Raw genomic sequence first — 14,205 nt, 5'->3', positions numbered from 1 at the left:
ACCCGCAGGAAGTAGCTTACAGGACCACCAACACAGGATCAACAGAGTAAACAACAGACACGTTTATTCTGTTTTTGGGACGATATCTCCACAAGTATGAAATGAGACAGCACAGTCAGTCCCTCGCTCAGACGGTGTGGCGTGTCGGTGATGTTTCCAGCCGCTGTTATAGGCATGAATGAAGGTAATGATGAGGTGATGTTTGAGGCTTATCGAGCAGATTAGCACGAGCATTAGCAGGGCCTGACTAGCGCGCTCAGTCAGCTGTTACTTACGTCTGTTTTATCAACAGTATTCTTCAAATATAATCTTATTCTTATCAGACAGCAACGTGAGTACAATTGTGATCAGTTCCCTTTATAACGAACACAATTAATGCGGTTAGAAATAAGAATGTGTTAGCTTTCTGGCTAGTTAGCATTTTAGCTCCATCAGTTCTCATTTTGTTTACAATGAATGATTTTAAAAACATTTTAACATGTAGTGTAGTTATTTGGTACGGTTGTCCAGTGCCAGAGGTTTGTCTGGTTCAGAGGTTTGTTGTTTGGGTTTCTGGTGACATGAGAGATCATGACAGCTTGTGTCTAGTTAGTAACTAACACAATCATGTATGTACTTTACTGTGTGTTTATATCATAAACATCCCTTAAAAACAAGACTAGATCCTGGAAGACCGGTTTATCCCTTATACCGGTGTATATTCCTCGTGATTTTTGTCCCAATTGGTCTTTTTTTATATTTTTTAACATGCAATTTGGTGCTGGTGTTGTTATTTATATGGCCAAAAAGTAGGATGCCATCCTGATACCTTGTAATGTAAATCAATAATGTTATTATAACTATATATTATAGTAGACTACTTGTGTACAATGCAATATCAGTTGTCACTCCATATCTCCCAGTCTTATTAAGATGATATTTAAATGCTGAGTTTTATGATCAAAGGTCTGTAGTTTTTACTTTGGGGGTCAAAACATATAATGCAATGCAATACTATGATGACTGAGAGAAGAACAAATAAACGTCTGATGGATCATATTTGATACTTTTCAACAAAACAAAAAAAAGATGTTTGGATAATCAAGTAAAGTTACTTCAGTCCAGTAGTGTTTATCTTTAAATATTACTAACAAAACAAAAGTTATTATTAAATTTACCTTATAACAATCAGATTTCACAGCATAACGAGCTGACGTGTGACGTTTTTGGCAAGTTAACTAAAAAGTATGAACTATCATCGGAAGTCTTGTAGATTGTGTACAACAGGAATTTCAGGAAAGTTTTGGTAATTTAGAGGCCTTAGTTATTCATGTATATCAAATATGATATAAGCTTTATTGGTTAAATCTTACTTAAAGGGATAGTTCACCCAAAATTGTAAATTCTGTCATAATTTAACTTCCCTCAACTTGGTCCAAACCTGTATGAATTTCTTTCTTCTGCTGAACACAAAAGAAGATATTTTCGAAGAATGATTGTTGATGGACCCCATTGAGGGTTAGTAAATGATGACAGAATTTTCATTTTTGTGTGAACTATCCCTTTAAGTGATTGTATGATATGTGGGGGTGTTGTTGTGGCTTTAACATCTGGGTGTGTTACCCTGCAGGCAGGCATCCATGTCCCACCATGGAGAGGAGAAAATAACCCCAAAAAGAAGGAAAAGAAGACGCTGCATCGCTGAGGAATCTTCAGCCTCTATCTCCGACTGAGGGTCGGCACATCTGGACAGAGACCCGGAGAGCGACAGAGGGGCGAGAGGCTGGTGCTCAGAATGGCTTTCCTCGACAACCCCGCCATCATCCTGGCCCACATCCGGCAGTCCCACGTGACCAGCGATGACACCGGGATGTGCGAGATGGTCCTGATCGATCACGACGTGGATCTGGATAAGTGCCATTCGTCGGTGGCGTCCGCTGGCGGAGGCTCGTCCGGGGGTTCGTATGGGGACGCCAGCAGTGGAGGAGAAGGCCAGACCTGTGATCTCTCTCAGTCTGTCGACATCACTTCCAGCTGGGACTTTGGCATCCGACGGCGCTCCAACACAGGCAAGTAGCTGTCTGACTCTCACTTTTCTGCTTCCGGGGCCATGAATCTCCTGCTTACTGGTGTGGTTGGTACAGGTAAAGACAAAGTATCGCACAAAACCTTCTCACGCTTAGTTTTAAAGGAACACGCTGACTTTTTGGGACTTTAGCTTATTCACCGTATCCCCCAGAGCATCTCCGTGCGTGCCGTAACTCTGTCGGTTTTGAACGCACGGAGATGAAAAGGGTATGTATGGACTTATCCAACTCTGGGGGATACGGTGAATAAGCTAAAGTCCCAAAAAATCGGCGTGTTCCTTTAAGGAAAGTGTATATTGTCCAGCTTCACTTTATTTTCCACTTACGCCTAATTTCCAAACATTTTTTGCGGAAAGATTATTACAGCATTTCACTAGTGTCGTGATGAGAGGCATTAGTAAACCTGTTTTCACAGAAACTTAAAAGGCTTCCATACAGTTTTTTCCCCCCCAAAATAAAAATTCAAGGGTTTAACTCTTTCAAGTTAAGATATTAAGACTTAAGTATTACAATTTTTGTATTGCAGTCTCAATGCAAGATGCAGTTGCATACTCTGTTTATCATCAAGCACGTCCTGCCGTTTATCAACAGTAGACTGTATTTTATGTTAACTTTGGGCTTTTAGGGAGGAAAGAAAGCGATGTTTCTAGTTTCTTGCTGTCATTGCTGTAGGGTTGCTATCGTTGCTATCGTTGCAATGTCTCCGCAAAGACGCTGCAAATTTATTGGCCTTTTCAGACACCTGGTAGAATTGCCAGACCGGTGAATGTAGTGAAGCAATCTGCATCTGATTGGCTCTTCTGATCGGCCTTTATAGAGACAGCAGATCAAGCTACATAAAGCTTTTATCACCCGATAACAATTGGCGCCCAATCAGTCGGAGCACCCTTACCTAACCCTAACCCGAAGCCAAAAATTGTTGTTAAAATTGTCATAGCCGAAATCTCAGTGCATCACTAGTTTTTACTTTATTTTTCGTCAAATAAAATGCAGCTTTAGTGAGTATAAGAGACTTTCAACAACAACATTAAAAAAAATCTTAACTATTCCAAACTTTGTCTGGTACTTTGTAGATACAGTTCACATTTTTTCCCTGTGGTATCAGAAATAGTATCAATTGTCAATATTTTTCAAGGTAATGAAAGAAATTCCAGTATTGCTCAGACCATTGTGTTCATGCTGAACTTGCTCTATCAGCATTTGTCACAATATTTGTCACCTTCCTAAAATAATTATTTGATCATCAAAATGACTTGGGCAATTATTTTAGGAAGGTGACGATATGTGGCTTTGCAATTTGCTGTGGGATCATATATGAGCATGACAATGGCTCGTCATTTTCTTGAAGCTCATTGGCTCCCAAGGCCACAAGAGTTTGGTAACTGATAATATCAAACATGCTGAATGTTGAAAATCTGCTAATGGGATGCCGGCCTAAACTGAACCTTGCACGCTTCTGCTCCAGTTTGCTCTGCGATGTCGGCCCATGATCCAGTAGTTATTTCTCTTTCTCTCTGCAATGCATGAAAACATCAGATCTGTCTGTATTGCTCTGCTTTAAGCGGTCAGGTTGATGATGCTGATAAATGCAACATTTGAAGCCATTTAGGAAGTACAGCCTTAGCTTGCTTTTAAAGAAGTTCAACAACAACAAAGTCTTAAGTTAAATAAGTGTGATGTGTTGTTATCTTTACATCAAGACTAGTATTATTTATTTGGTCATCAACTAAACCGCTCCATGGCTTGCAGATCGACAGACATCACGGCTTAATAGGGTTGGGAATCAAGAACTGGCTCATTTTCCAGTAGCAGGCCTCCAGAAAGTTATCATTGATCCAAAACATCAGACGAAGTTCTTTGGTTCTCTGTATTTTCATTTTTGTAGAATATCTGAAATCATTTGACACCAGGCCCTAAATGCAATGGATTGCAATCAGAAGATTTGCTTTCTAAATAGTGTTCGTTCTGAAAAGTGGAGAGAATTGTTAATGCAATTGCAAACCCTGAGGAACCAGACTCTTTAAGTTTCCTAACTATTTCCATCGCTACTGATTATCAATAGGCTGAAACCTCGGAGCTAAACAAAGCAGAAAGTCAGTTTTGAATTAGGCCAGACGTAAACACTATATTCTGCCGCTGCTTCATCTTTCACTCAACGCTGTCCTGTTAGTGCAGCGCTGCATTTATCATGTGCTTTACTGTACCAGCCACAGGGAACTGAGCAGGAAGAATAATCTGGGGCTCAATAAATGTTTACATAAATGGAAAGGAAATTTCACAAAGCATTGTGATCCAAATAGGTGCCATTTGAAATCAAATGAATTGTTTGTTTGGGGGAATTCATTTTATTATCTGATTTTTAATTTTTAATCATGATCAAGGGATAATCTGATTGTGCTTGTTGGCTGGGAATGGCAACTGACTGAAATTGATTTGTACTCTTAGACGATCTTGCCTTTGCAAACCTGTTTCCAGTGCTAACATTATTTCTGGTGAAATTGGATCTTTTGGAATCAGTTATCGGATGATTTTCTAAAAACACATTACACATTAAATATGGTCTTTCTTGTTTATTTATTAATCTTATTCCAAATAATCAGTATGAACACACATTTTAGTGTTAGGATTTCAGAGAATAGCCTATCTCTGGTGTTCAACATATGTGTCTCATGTACAGTACTGTGCAAAAGTCTTCGGGTTTTCATGCAAAAAAACAAATGGTTTTAAGTCAGTTATTTATATCTTTTGCTGTAGTGTGTCAGTAGGACATATCAGTTTACATTTCCAAACATTCTTTTGCCATTAATTGTAATAATCCAGTGAGATTTGTGTATGCACAATGAGTCTGACAACAGCCGGTATGATCTGATCTCACCATCATCGAGTCCGTCTGTGATTACATGAAGAAACAGAAGAAACTGAGACAGACTAAATCCAGAAGAACTGTGGGAACGTCTCCGAGACGCTTGAAGAAACCTTCCTGCAAAGCTACAGTACTGTGAAAAGCACTGGCACTCGTGTTAAAATGCTGTAAAGTGAGAATGCTTTCAAAAATGAATTTATTTATGATTTAACTTCTATTAACTAATTCAAATCAATATATGGTGTAACGACCCTTTGTGTTTAAAACGGCTTTTGTCCAGGTACACTTGCGCATAGTGTTTCAGGAAGCTTTGCAGGAAGGTTTCTTCAAGCATCTCGGAGACGTTCCCGCAGTTGGGGGGGGATAATAACATGCCTTAGACTTTTGCACAGTATTGTATGTTTTTCAGTAGATACCAGCAAACACACAATGTTTTATACTAAAATGTTGTTTTTTTTTGTTAAATGAAATGAGTAATTCCTCAAAAAACACATTTTCAGTCAGTTTATCTCATTACAGGTGAGTTATGCCTTGTCTGTTACTTTTTGCTTTGGAAATAATACGGCAATTATAACTGCAGATTTAGACATAAGTATGTGAGGCTCTAATTACGTTATGCTTGTTTGAACACACTTTTTTTTTTTCAGTCTGTGTAAAAAGGATTGAAATACTGATGCCTGTTTATGCTGAGGTTTGTTCTTGGAGTCATTCAGTTTCAGTCAGTACCTCTTGTCATGTGTCACCTCTTGTCATGGCAAATTATGTTGGAATATGAATTAATCCTGGGCTAGGGATTGATAATCACCGGCACTTCGGCTTTCAAACTTTGATGAAATGGATGTAGCTTAGCTCTGGTTTTGCGATGCTTTTGTTGGAGAAGGGATCTTTGACATATTCCTCTATTATCAACCATCTGAACAACTTGTCTCCAGGACGACAAGACAGTTTCGTGAGACCTGAGCCTGCTGGTAAGCAAGTGTTCAGGACAGGAAACAATGCTGAAAATATGAATCTGATCAATCTTATCTATGAATCATATTCAGTTTTAATTTCAGCAGTTCATTTTGTGATTTCAAAATAATAATCTTTAATTTGTCAGAATACATTTTCTAATTATTTCATGACTTCAAATGATCTACATTGAATTGCCCTCTAGAAACACTGATTGTATCAACTTGATTCAGTTCTTTGGATAGCTATGGGCATTATGGTATTTATTTATTTTATATATATTGAGATGTTGTATCACTGCCACGGCTGTTCAGTTGAAATTAATATATAAATTTAGTCAACTACAAATAGCCTAGCTAATCATTTTGTTGTGCCTAGAAACTACTAATGATGGTCAATATTGTAACTAAATACCTATTTTCTTAAAGGGGTGGTTGATTATGATTTCACTTTTCTAACTTTAGTTAGTGTGTAATGTTGCTGTTTGAGCAGAAACAACATCTGCAAAGTTACAATGCTCAATGTTCAAAGCAAAGGGTTTTATAGATTTAACAACACAACACGATTTATAGATTATCAAGACAGAATATGCTAATCAATGATTAAAAGATAAACTAATTTTTTTTGTTGACACAAGCTGTTGTAGCTCCACCCCCTGTGCCGGGAGCAGCAGCTCATTTGCATTTAAAGGGACACAGACACAAAAAACAGTACATTTTTGCTCACCCTTAAAAAGTGACAACTTTAACATACTATATAAAAATATCTGTGGGGTATTTTGATCTAAAACTTCACATACACACTCTGGGGACATCAGAGACTTACATCTTGTGAAAATAGCATTATACCACCCCTTTAAGTAAGTCAGGCAAGGTAAAGTCAAAAGTACACATTGTGAAATACAAAACATACTTAATGTGCATTGTTGAAGCAACAATCGCCAGTATTCAATACAATGATAGAGTTCACTTCATGTTGTGCTATGAATTGCAATATGACAGTTCATAATGAAACAATGCACAGTTGAATGTTTGGATTCACATATTTGTGAAGAGCATATTTCAAGCTTTGTGTTCACTTATAGATCTTGAGTATAAGAGATGTTACAGAGCAAAAAACATTAAAAAAATGTTGCCATTAAAATCAAGAGGATTACGTTTGCAAACATACTTCAAGTTCGAGTGCTGCATATTTGTACTCACTCTCAAAATGCCAGCCAAGTGCTCCATGACCAAATCTTTTAGTTTTAAGGGTACTTACTCTGAATATAAACTTCCAAACACATACAAATGCATTGTAAACAATAAGCATTTATGCAGCTTGTAGACAATCTTATATTTTCTACGAGCTGCATATATTTATACATATTTAGTATGCATTTGTAAAATTAAAAAGGATGTAGATCAATTGTAGACCTCATGAAATAAATGGAAAACGTCGTCTTTGTAGACATTACAGAATATTCTTGTCCTAATATATGAAACAGTAATTGAGAGTTTGTTTATTTATTTTAATTTTTTTTCAGACAGTGATTGTCTGACTAACAATGAATGTCATGTGTTTTTCTAAGTTGGTATTTCTTTGCAAAACAGCTTAATTTTACAATAGGGCTTTGAATAATAGCGCTTACACATTTTAAGGCAATTCAAATGTTTTCCCTTTGTGACATTCCCTTCATGATATCACTTAATATAAATTATTCTTATTACTGTAATGAGAAGAAATAATTATATAGTATTAGATTTGTAAAGTACAAATGTTTAAGGATACATCATTGTAGTATTTTCTGTAAGAAATGCGATCATGCTGATTAAAAATAACAACAATTATGTCCAGACAAGATTAGCAGCGATGTAATGAGATTTTGTTTAATTGTCTTGATCACCATCCAAAAAAGTATCTTCTTTTTCTTAATGCAAAATATACTGTATATTTTTTTTAATTTCTTTTGATTTGAATCTCAAACAAATGTACAGGTCATATTTCAGTGAAAAGGAAAAACAAGACTAATGGCATAGTGGGTCAAGTTAGACATTGATCAGCACTTTAATATTTAAATCATCCGTCTAATAGTAACCTGTATGTCTTCAGCATTTTAATCAAAGATGTATCATAGCTTGAAAGGTGTCATAACCCTCTTTTATACATGTTTTCCACCAGGTGCGTTCAGCCCTTGTATATGTCAATCACTGTTGTAACAGAATCTGCTTTTCATTTAACAGAAGTTGACCATTTTGAACTCTAATGGGGTCACACCACTGACACTGTTAATGAGATGAAAGTCTTTTCATTTAAAGCTCAAAGACTGGAGCGACTGAGGAAAGAACGACAGAACCAGATCAAGTGCAAAAATATCCAGTGGAAAGAGAGAAACTCGTCTCAATCAGGTACAGTAGCGGTAGCCGTTACTCAAAAAGAGAAGTTCACACTCATTATCTCCTCTTCATTTCTTGTCCTGTGAATGTTTGATTTTTGTAGTGGACGACTTGAGCTCGCTTTTTGAGAAGAAGGACTTTAAGGACAGGCCCCGGAGCACAGGCAGTAAATCCACACTCTCGCTGAGGCTCGAACAGTGTCCCCAACAGCTCAACAACCCCTTCAACGAATACTCCAAATTTGATGGCAAGGTGAGCACTTGTGTGTCTAGACCGTGTACGTTTCCTCTAAAATAATTACATGCCGGATTATCTTTGAATACAGATGTTTTTCAAGGTCAACATGAGATCAAAATTCACTTTCTTAATAAATTTCCCTTTTATAGTTAGACAAAATAATGCATCATTATCAGTGTTATTTTAGAATTATTTAGATACTATTATAGTATTTTTGTTTATTATTTATTGTTTTTGTTGTGTTTTTGTCATTTTTAATAGTTTTTTAGGTAACACTTTACAATAAGGTCTCATTTGTTAACTAACATTAAAGATTTTATTATTCATTGTTTTTTATTTTTGTTGATGTTTTAGTGATTTTGTTGTGTATTTGTCATTTTTAATAGTTTTTTAGGTAACACTTATCAATAAGGTCTCAATTGTTTAAGATTAATAAATGCTGTAGAAGTATTGTTCATTTTGTCCATGTTAACTAATGTAGTTATACCTGACAACATGATGACGTCACTTATACCTGACAACATGATGACGTCACTTATACCTGACATCATGATGACGTCACTTATACCTGACATCATGATGACGTCACTTATACCTGACATCATGATGACGTCACTTATACCTGACATCATGATGACGTCACTTATACCTGACATCATGATGACGTCACTTATACCTGACAACATGATGACGTCACTTATATCTGACAACATGATGACGTCACTTATACCTGACAACATGATGACGTCACTTATACCTGACATCATGATGACGTCACTTATACCTGACATCATGATGACGTCACTTATACCTGACATCATGATGACTTAACAAATGAAACCTTATTGAAAAGTGTTACTGTTTTCTTAAACAGTTTTATTACCTTTTTTTCCAGTTTTAGTTATTTTCGCACATCAAGTTAAACTAAACGAAAATGTGAAATGTTGCTTTGGCGACTATCTTAAATAAAATGTTTAAGTTTTTTATATTGTATTTTATCAGTTAATGTTAATGTTTATTTTATTTCAAGTAATGATTTTTTAAAATGGTTTTATTTTCAGTTTTAGATAATAACTATAATAAATCGGACTGTAAAGAGATTCATTTAAAAAAAAAAAAAAAATTATTTACACAATGTGTCGATAAATTAATCGCACATTGAATTTGGCTTAGAAATTACCCCAAAAGATAATTAAAGTCATTATTGTGTTAAATGAGAAAAGCATCAAATAGTCATAAAAATAAAAATAAATGTTTTTGATTCAACATAGAATTTATTACATAAACTTTTAGGCTTTAGGCGGTAAATGCGTTAATTTTAACGCATTACTTTTTCCCGTAACTAATTAAATTGAATTAACATGTTCAATCGACAGCCCTAACATTAACCCTCATCATTTTTAACTGCTCATGAATGTTGCAGGGCTGAACCCTTCCTCTCTTGCATGATTAAAAACAATGAACATGCTTATGAAATCACCAGTAACACCCATTGTTGAAAAATATGTAATGAGGCTTTAAATGAATGGCAGAGTTAATTTAATCAAAACCATTATTAAAGAGTCTTTTCATCATCCTCTAAGCATGCTCTTTGTAAAGTACAGAACAGAAGCACCTAGTGTCACGCAGGTTTCTCTCCTGTCTCCGTGCATTAGGATCAGCTCCAGGCGATAACACCTTCGCAGAAAAGAGAAAGACTGCCGTTTTCATTTTTTGACAGTCTTGGAGATTTTAAGTGTAGTTTGTCATTGTGCATCAATTACAGCTGTCTTTATCATCTGTTCCCCTTTGGCTCTTTAGATTCATGTTTTTACAAACACTCTGTTTTCTGTACTATGAATTTGTCAGGAATGCATAAAGGCTTCTCCTCTTCCAGTAAAATCTTAAATACAATCCAGAAAAATGAATGTAAGTTTATTTGAATCTTGAAAGTGATATTAACTATATATTTTTTATTTATTTTTATTTACCATCTATAATAATATTTCAGATTATTATTATTTTTTTAAGAATTATTTTTTATTGGGGCACATTTTTCTACTTGTACTGACAAACTTATTTTGAGGATAGAGAGCACTAATGTAGTCAGGATATGACCCCAAGGCTAAAAAAAAGGCCATAGTTTGACTATTAATTACAAGGTATTGCTACTGACTTATAAAGCCCTAAACGGCTTAGCTCCAGTCTATTTAACGGATCTTCTATCACCCTATAATCCACCGCGCTCTTTAAGATCACTAAATTCAAGGCTTTTGGTCATACCTAGGATATCCAGAACCACCAAAGGAGGGAGAGCATTTTCACATTTGGCTCCAAAACTCTGGAATAGTCTTCCTGATACTGTTCGTTGCTCAGACTCGCTCTCCCAGTTTAAAACTAGATTAAAGTCGCATCTCTTCAGCCAGGCATTCATATAATCCTACAGTTCAAACTACAATCCGGCCTCTAGCTCATAAATGCCAGAGGAGAACTGGCCCCCGACTGAGCCTGGGTTCTCCCAAGGTTTTTTTTCTCCGTTAGGTCACCTGATGGAGTTTTAGGACATCATTAGGTCACTTGATGGAGTTTTTCGGTTCCTTTCCACTGTTGCCTTTGGCTTGCTCAGTTGGGGATATTTTGGGGATATTTAATCAAATTTTATCAATCATTAAATTCCTCTTGAAACAAACTTTGTTGTATTATTTTAATTTAATACTGTGAAGCTGCTTTGATACAATCTGTATTGTGAAAAGCGCTATAGAAATAAACTTGACTTGACTTGACTATTTTTATCTATTCACCTGCTTTTTGCTTTAACATTTGCAGTATCTTTTCAGTCACAGGATTGCTAACAGACATGCTTCCTTCACCTTTCTTTTCCAGGGCCATGTTGGTACAACGGCAACCAAAAAAATTGACGTCTACCTCTCGATGCAGTCAACCCAAGAAAAGCTTCACCCCATGACGGTGGTCACGATGGCTAACGCTCGGGTCCACGATCTTATCGGGCTCATCTGCTGGCAGTACACCTGTGAGGGCCGTGAACCCAAGCTCATGTTAGTAGAAAACACTTCACACATGCATCCTAGATAAGAACTTATCTCTTCATCTTACAGTGCGTTGATGTGAACGTTATCCTTAAAGGGATACTTCACCGATTAGCATTAAGCTTTGTATCAGTAGAAACCCGGTAGTATTCTCGAATGACCGTGCTTCCCTCCCTCATGTCCCCCTGAGACCAGAGATTTCTGTGTTGTGTGTCTGGAAAAAAACCTCAGATGATGCAAAAATGGTCATTTAGCATCGGAGGCTTTTTTGTCCAGAGGCGAGAGACTCCAGCCAGTAGGAGGAGCTCGTTCCGCATGTGTTCAACCCGCCCATAGGGGGATCTCACGATAAAACGCCGTCTTTTCAGTTTCGAGTCGACTAGTAGCCTAGCTGTATCATTTCTCCCGATACTGCCCTCTGTAACCGGTAGGCGTGGCTTGGGAGTGTCCTCGTAGGGCAGCGAAGCAAGTGCATTCTGGGAGTTGTTGTCTTTCATCCACATGAGCCAAAAATACATTTTCTGTCTTTTCTCAGTCTAGAAGGCACCAACTTCTAAAAGAATTTCACATTTCTACTACATAAATGACCCAATTTAAATACACATTCATCTTTCCAGCGGTGAAATATCCCTTTAAGCAGGGCTCTAGAGTGCGACCAATTTGGGCGCACATGCGACCAAATTTTGTAAGGGTGCGACTAAAATTTTTTCTAGGTCGCACCGGTGCACCTAACGTCCTCGCATCCGCTGCCTCTCCACGAACTAAGTGTTTGTTCTCCTTTGACGGAACTCACACTCTTCTCTCACGCTTAATGAGTGATGACGGAGGACAGAATTAAACATTCAAACGTAGCCTGGTTACACTTAAGGTCTGTGATATTAGTCTGATTTTATTTTAGATTTCGGCTTCCAAAGATTATAAAAAATAATATATTGAGGTAAAACCATTAAAAACTATAGCCGCATTCTATCTAGTGCAACTTCTTCCCTTCGCAGCATTACACTGTCATTTCGTCAATTATTTAACGTCACGCGTTAAATAATTAAAAGAGCTATTAAAAGCACAAAATCTGCGCAAGAGATGTTGTTCGCAAGGCGGCACGCGCTCCGAAACCGAAACCAAGACAAGCAAATTATAGCCTACTTTGGGTTTAATGTGCGTGTCTAAACGATCAAATGTACACAAAAGTATGTCAAAATGACCGGCTTGGAGATTCACTAAAAACAGTTTATGTCTTAAATGGACGTAGTTATGGAAATAGTTGGGAGAATATGGTGCATCAGATCAATAGCAGATCTGCACTCGGTCTTAAAGGGGCCGCAGTCTAATAAACATGCGGACGATTGCGCCATTACTGCGAATCAAACAACAAGAGAAAAATCACTACAAAGCTCTTGAAAGAATAACTTCAGCTTTATTAAGCATTAATCTATTTATGAAAAATTATGCAGTGTTATTTTACATTTGATTACTTTATTAGATTTCTTTTTAGACTAATATATATATATATATATATATATATATATATATATATATATATATATGTATATGTATATGTATATATATATATATATATATATATATATATATATATATATATATATATATATATATATATATAAAAACAAAAAGAACCGATAAGAATACAGTTAAAGTACCGAATCGATAAGCAGTATCGGTAAGAGTAGGAATACCGTTAAACCCTTTACTCCCCGGTCAATGCTCCGACAACAGCCCAGACATGAAGCTACTTCAGCCACCATTCTCCCCAGTCCCTGGTAAGATGCCAAGCCCTGGTCCTTCGTCGGAGATGGCATCCGACTCAGGGACGGAGGTAGAGCCTATACCGCGCCTGAGCTAGAGACTCAAAATAGCTAGTTTGGCAGCTCAGTGAAGCACTTTAAAATTTTTTTTATTTTTTTATTTTTATTTACCTACACCTTATTCTTGTTTAAAATCATTTACATAATATGAATGTATATAGAGCGTGATAAAAAGGTGACCTTGAAATTGTGGCGTTAAAGGTGACGCGAGCCGAGAAAAATTTTCAGTGCACCCAAATTTTGTGCTGGTGCACCTAAATAAAAAAGTTAGGCGCACCAGTGCAACCAAGGCAAAAAGTTAGTCTGGAGCCCTGCCTTTAAGGCATCAGTATACTTCTCGAAATCGAAGAACGGACTTGTGTGATGTCGTTTAGAACAAATTTTTAGTTAATTTCTGGAGTTTGAAACATCTTCGCTGTGAGTGTATCGGGGCCTTTAATGGATGCTTGTTTAGGGTGCCATAAATAAAATATGCTTGTTGTCAACCTGCTTGGAAAGTGCTACTCTCCAAGTAATGTACTAGTGATCCTTCCCAGAGGCATTTATATTCCTTTTCCATCTACCTCTGCTGCTAATGCCAGTCTTGACCTTTCCCAGCCAAGGCAGGGATTCCCCTGGGTTTCTTTCTCATCTCCTCATTCAGAGCGTCTCCGAGGTTTGCTGACCGAATGGCGCAGGAATTTTCTCCCTGGTACATGGTACAATATGAAGATTTATACTTCAGTCAGACTGAGGAGAGGGTAACCATTAAAATGGAGAGAAGACGAGGGGGGAAAAAAAGCAGATTCCCTCTTGGGCAGCTTGGTGCCTCACACAGACAGTCTTGGTGGTTGATGTGAGACCTGATTGGCATAGCAATGAGCC

General features: G+C 37.0%; 1 protein-coding gene across 2 annotated transcripts in view; it reads left to right on the top strand.

Annotated features, from left to right (window-relative positions):
* mapkap1 (MAPK associated protein 1) overlaps positions 1 to 14,205 on the top strand; it is a 39,046-nt gene continuing 24,841 nt past the window's right edge. Inside the window, exons 1-6 of one of the 2 annotated variants that reach the window (XM_082171122.1) lie at positions 1 to 184; positions 1,610 to 2,048; positions 5,862 to 5,897; positions 8,178 to 8,267; positions 8,359 to 8,507; positions 11,355 to 11,527. In XM_082171122.1, coding sequence (XP_082027248.1) covers positions 1,775 to 2,048; positions 5,862 to 5,897; positions 8,178 to 8,267; positions 8,359 to 8,507; positions 11,355 to 11,527 — 722 coding nt within the window. In that variant the 5' untranslated portion in view covers positions 1 to 184; positions 1,610 to 1,774. The remainder of the gene's footprint in view (positions 185 to 1,609; positions 2,049 to 5,861; positions 5,898 to 8,177; positions 8,268 to 8,358; positions 8,508 to 11,354; positions 11,528 to 14,205) is intronic. The other variant, XM_082171123.1, reaches the window with a different exon arrangement.

Source organism: Leuciscus leuciscus, assembly GCF_965113295.1.
Source record: "Leuciscus leuciscus genome assembly, chromosome: 5".
Taxonomy (NCBI): Eukaryota; Metazoa; Chordata; class Actinopteri; order Cypriniformes; family Leuciscidae; genus Leuciscus; species Leuciscus leuciscus.
This window is presented reverse-complemented; position numbering and strand designations above follow the sequence as displayed.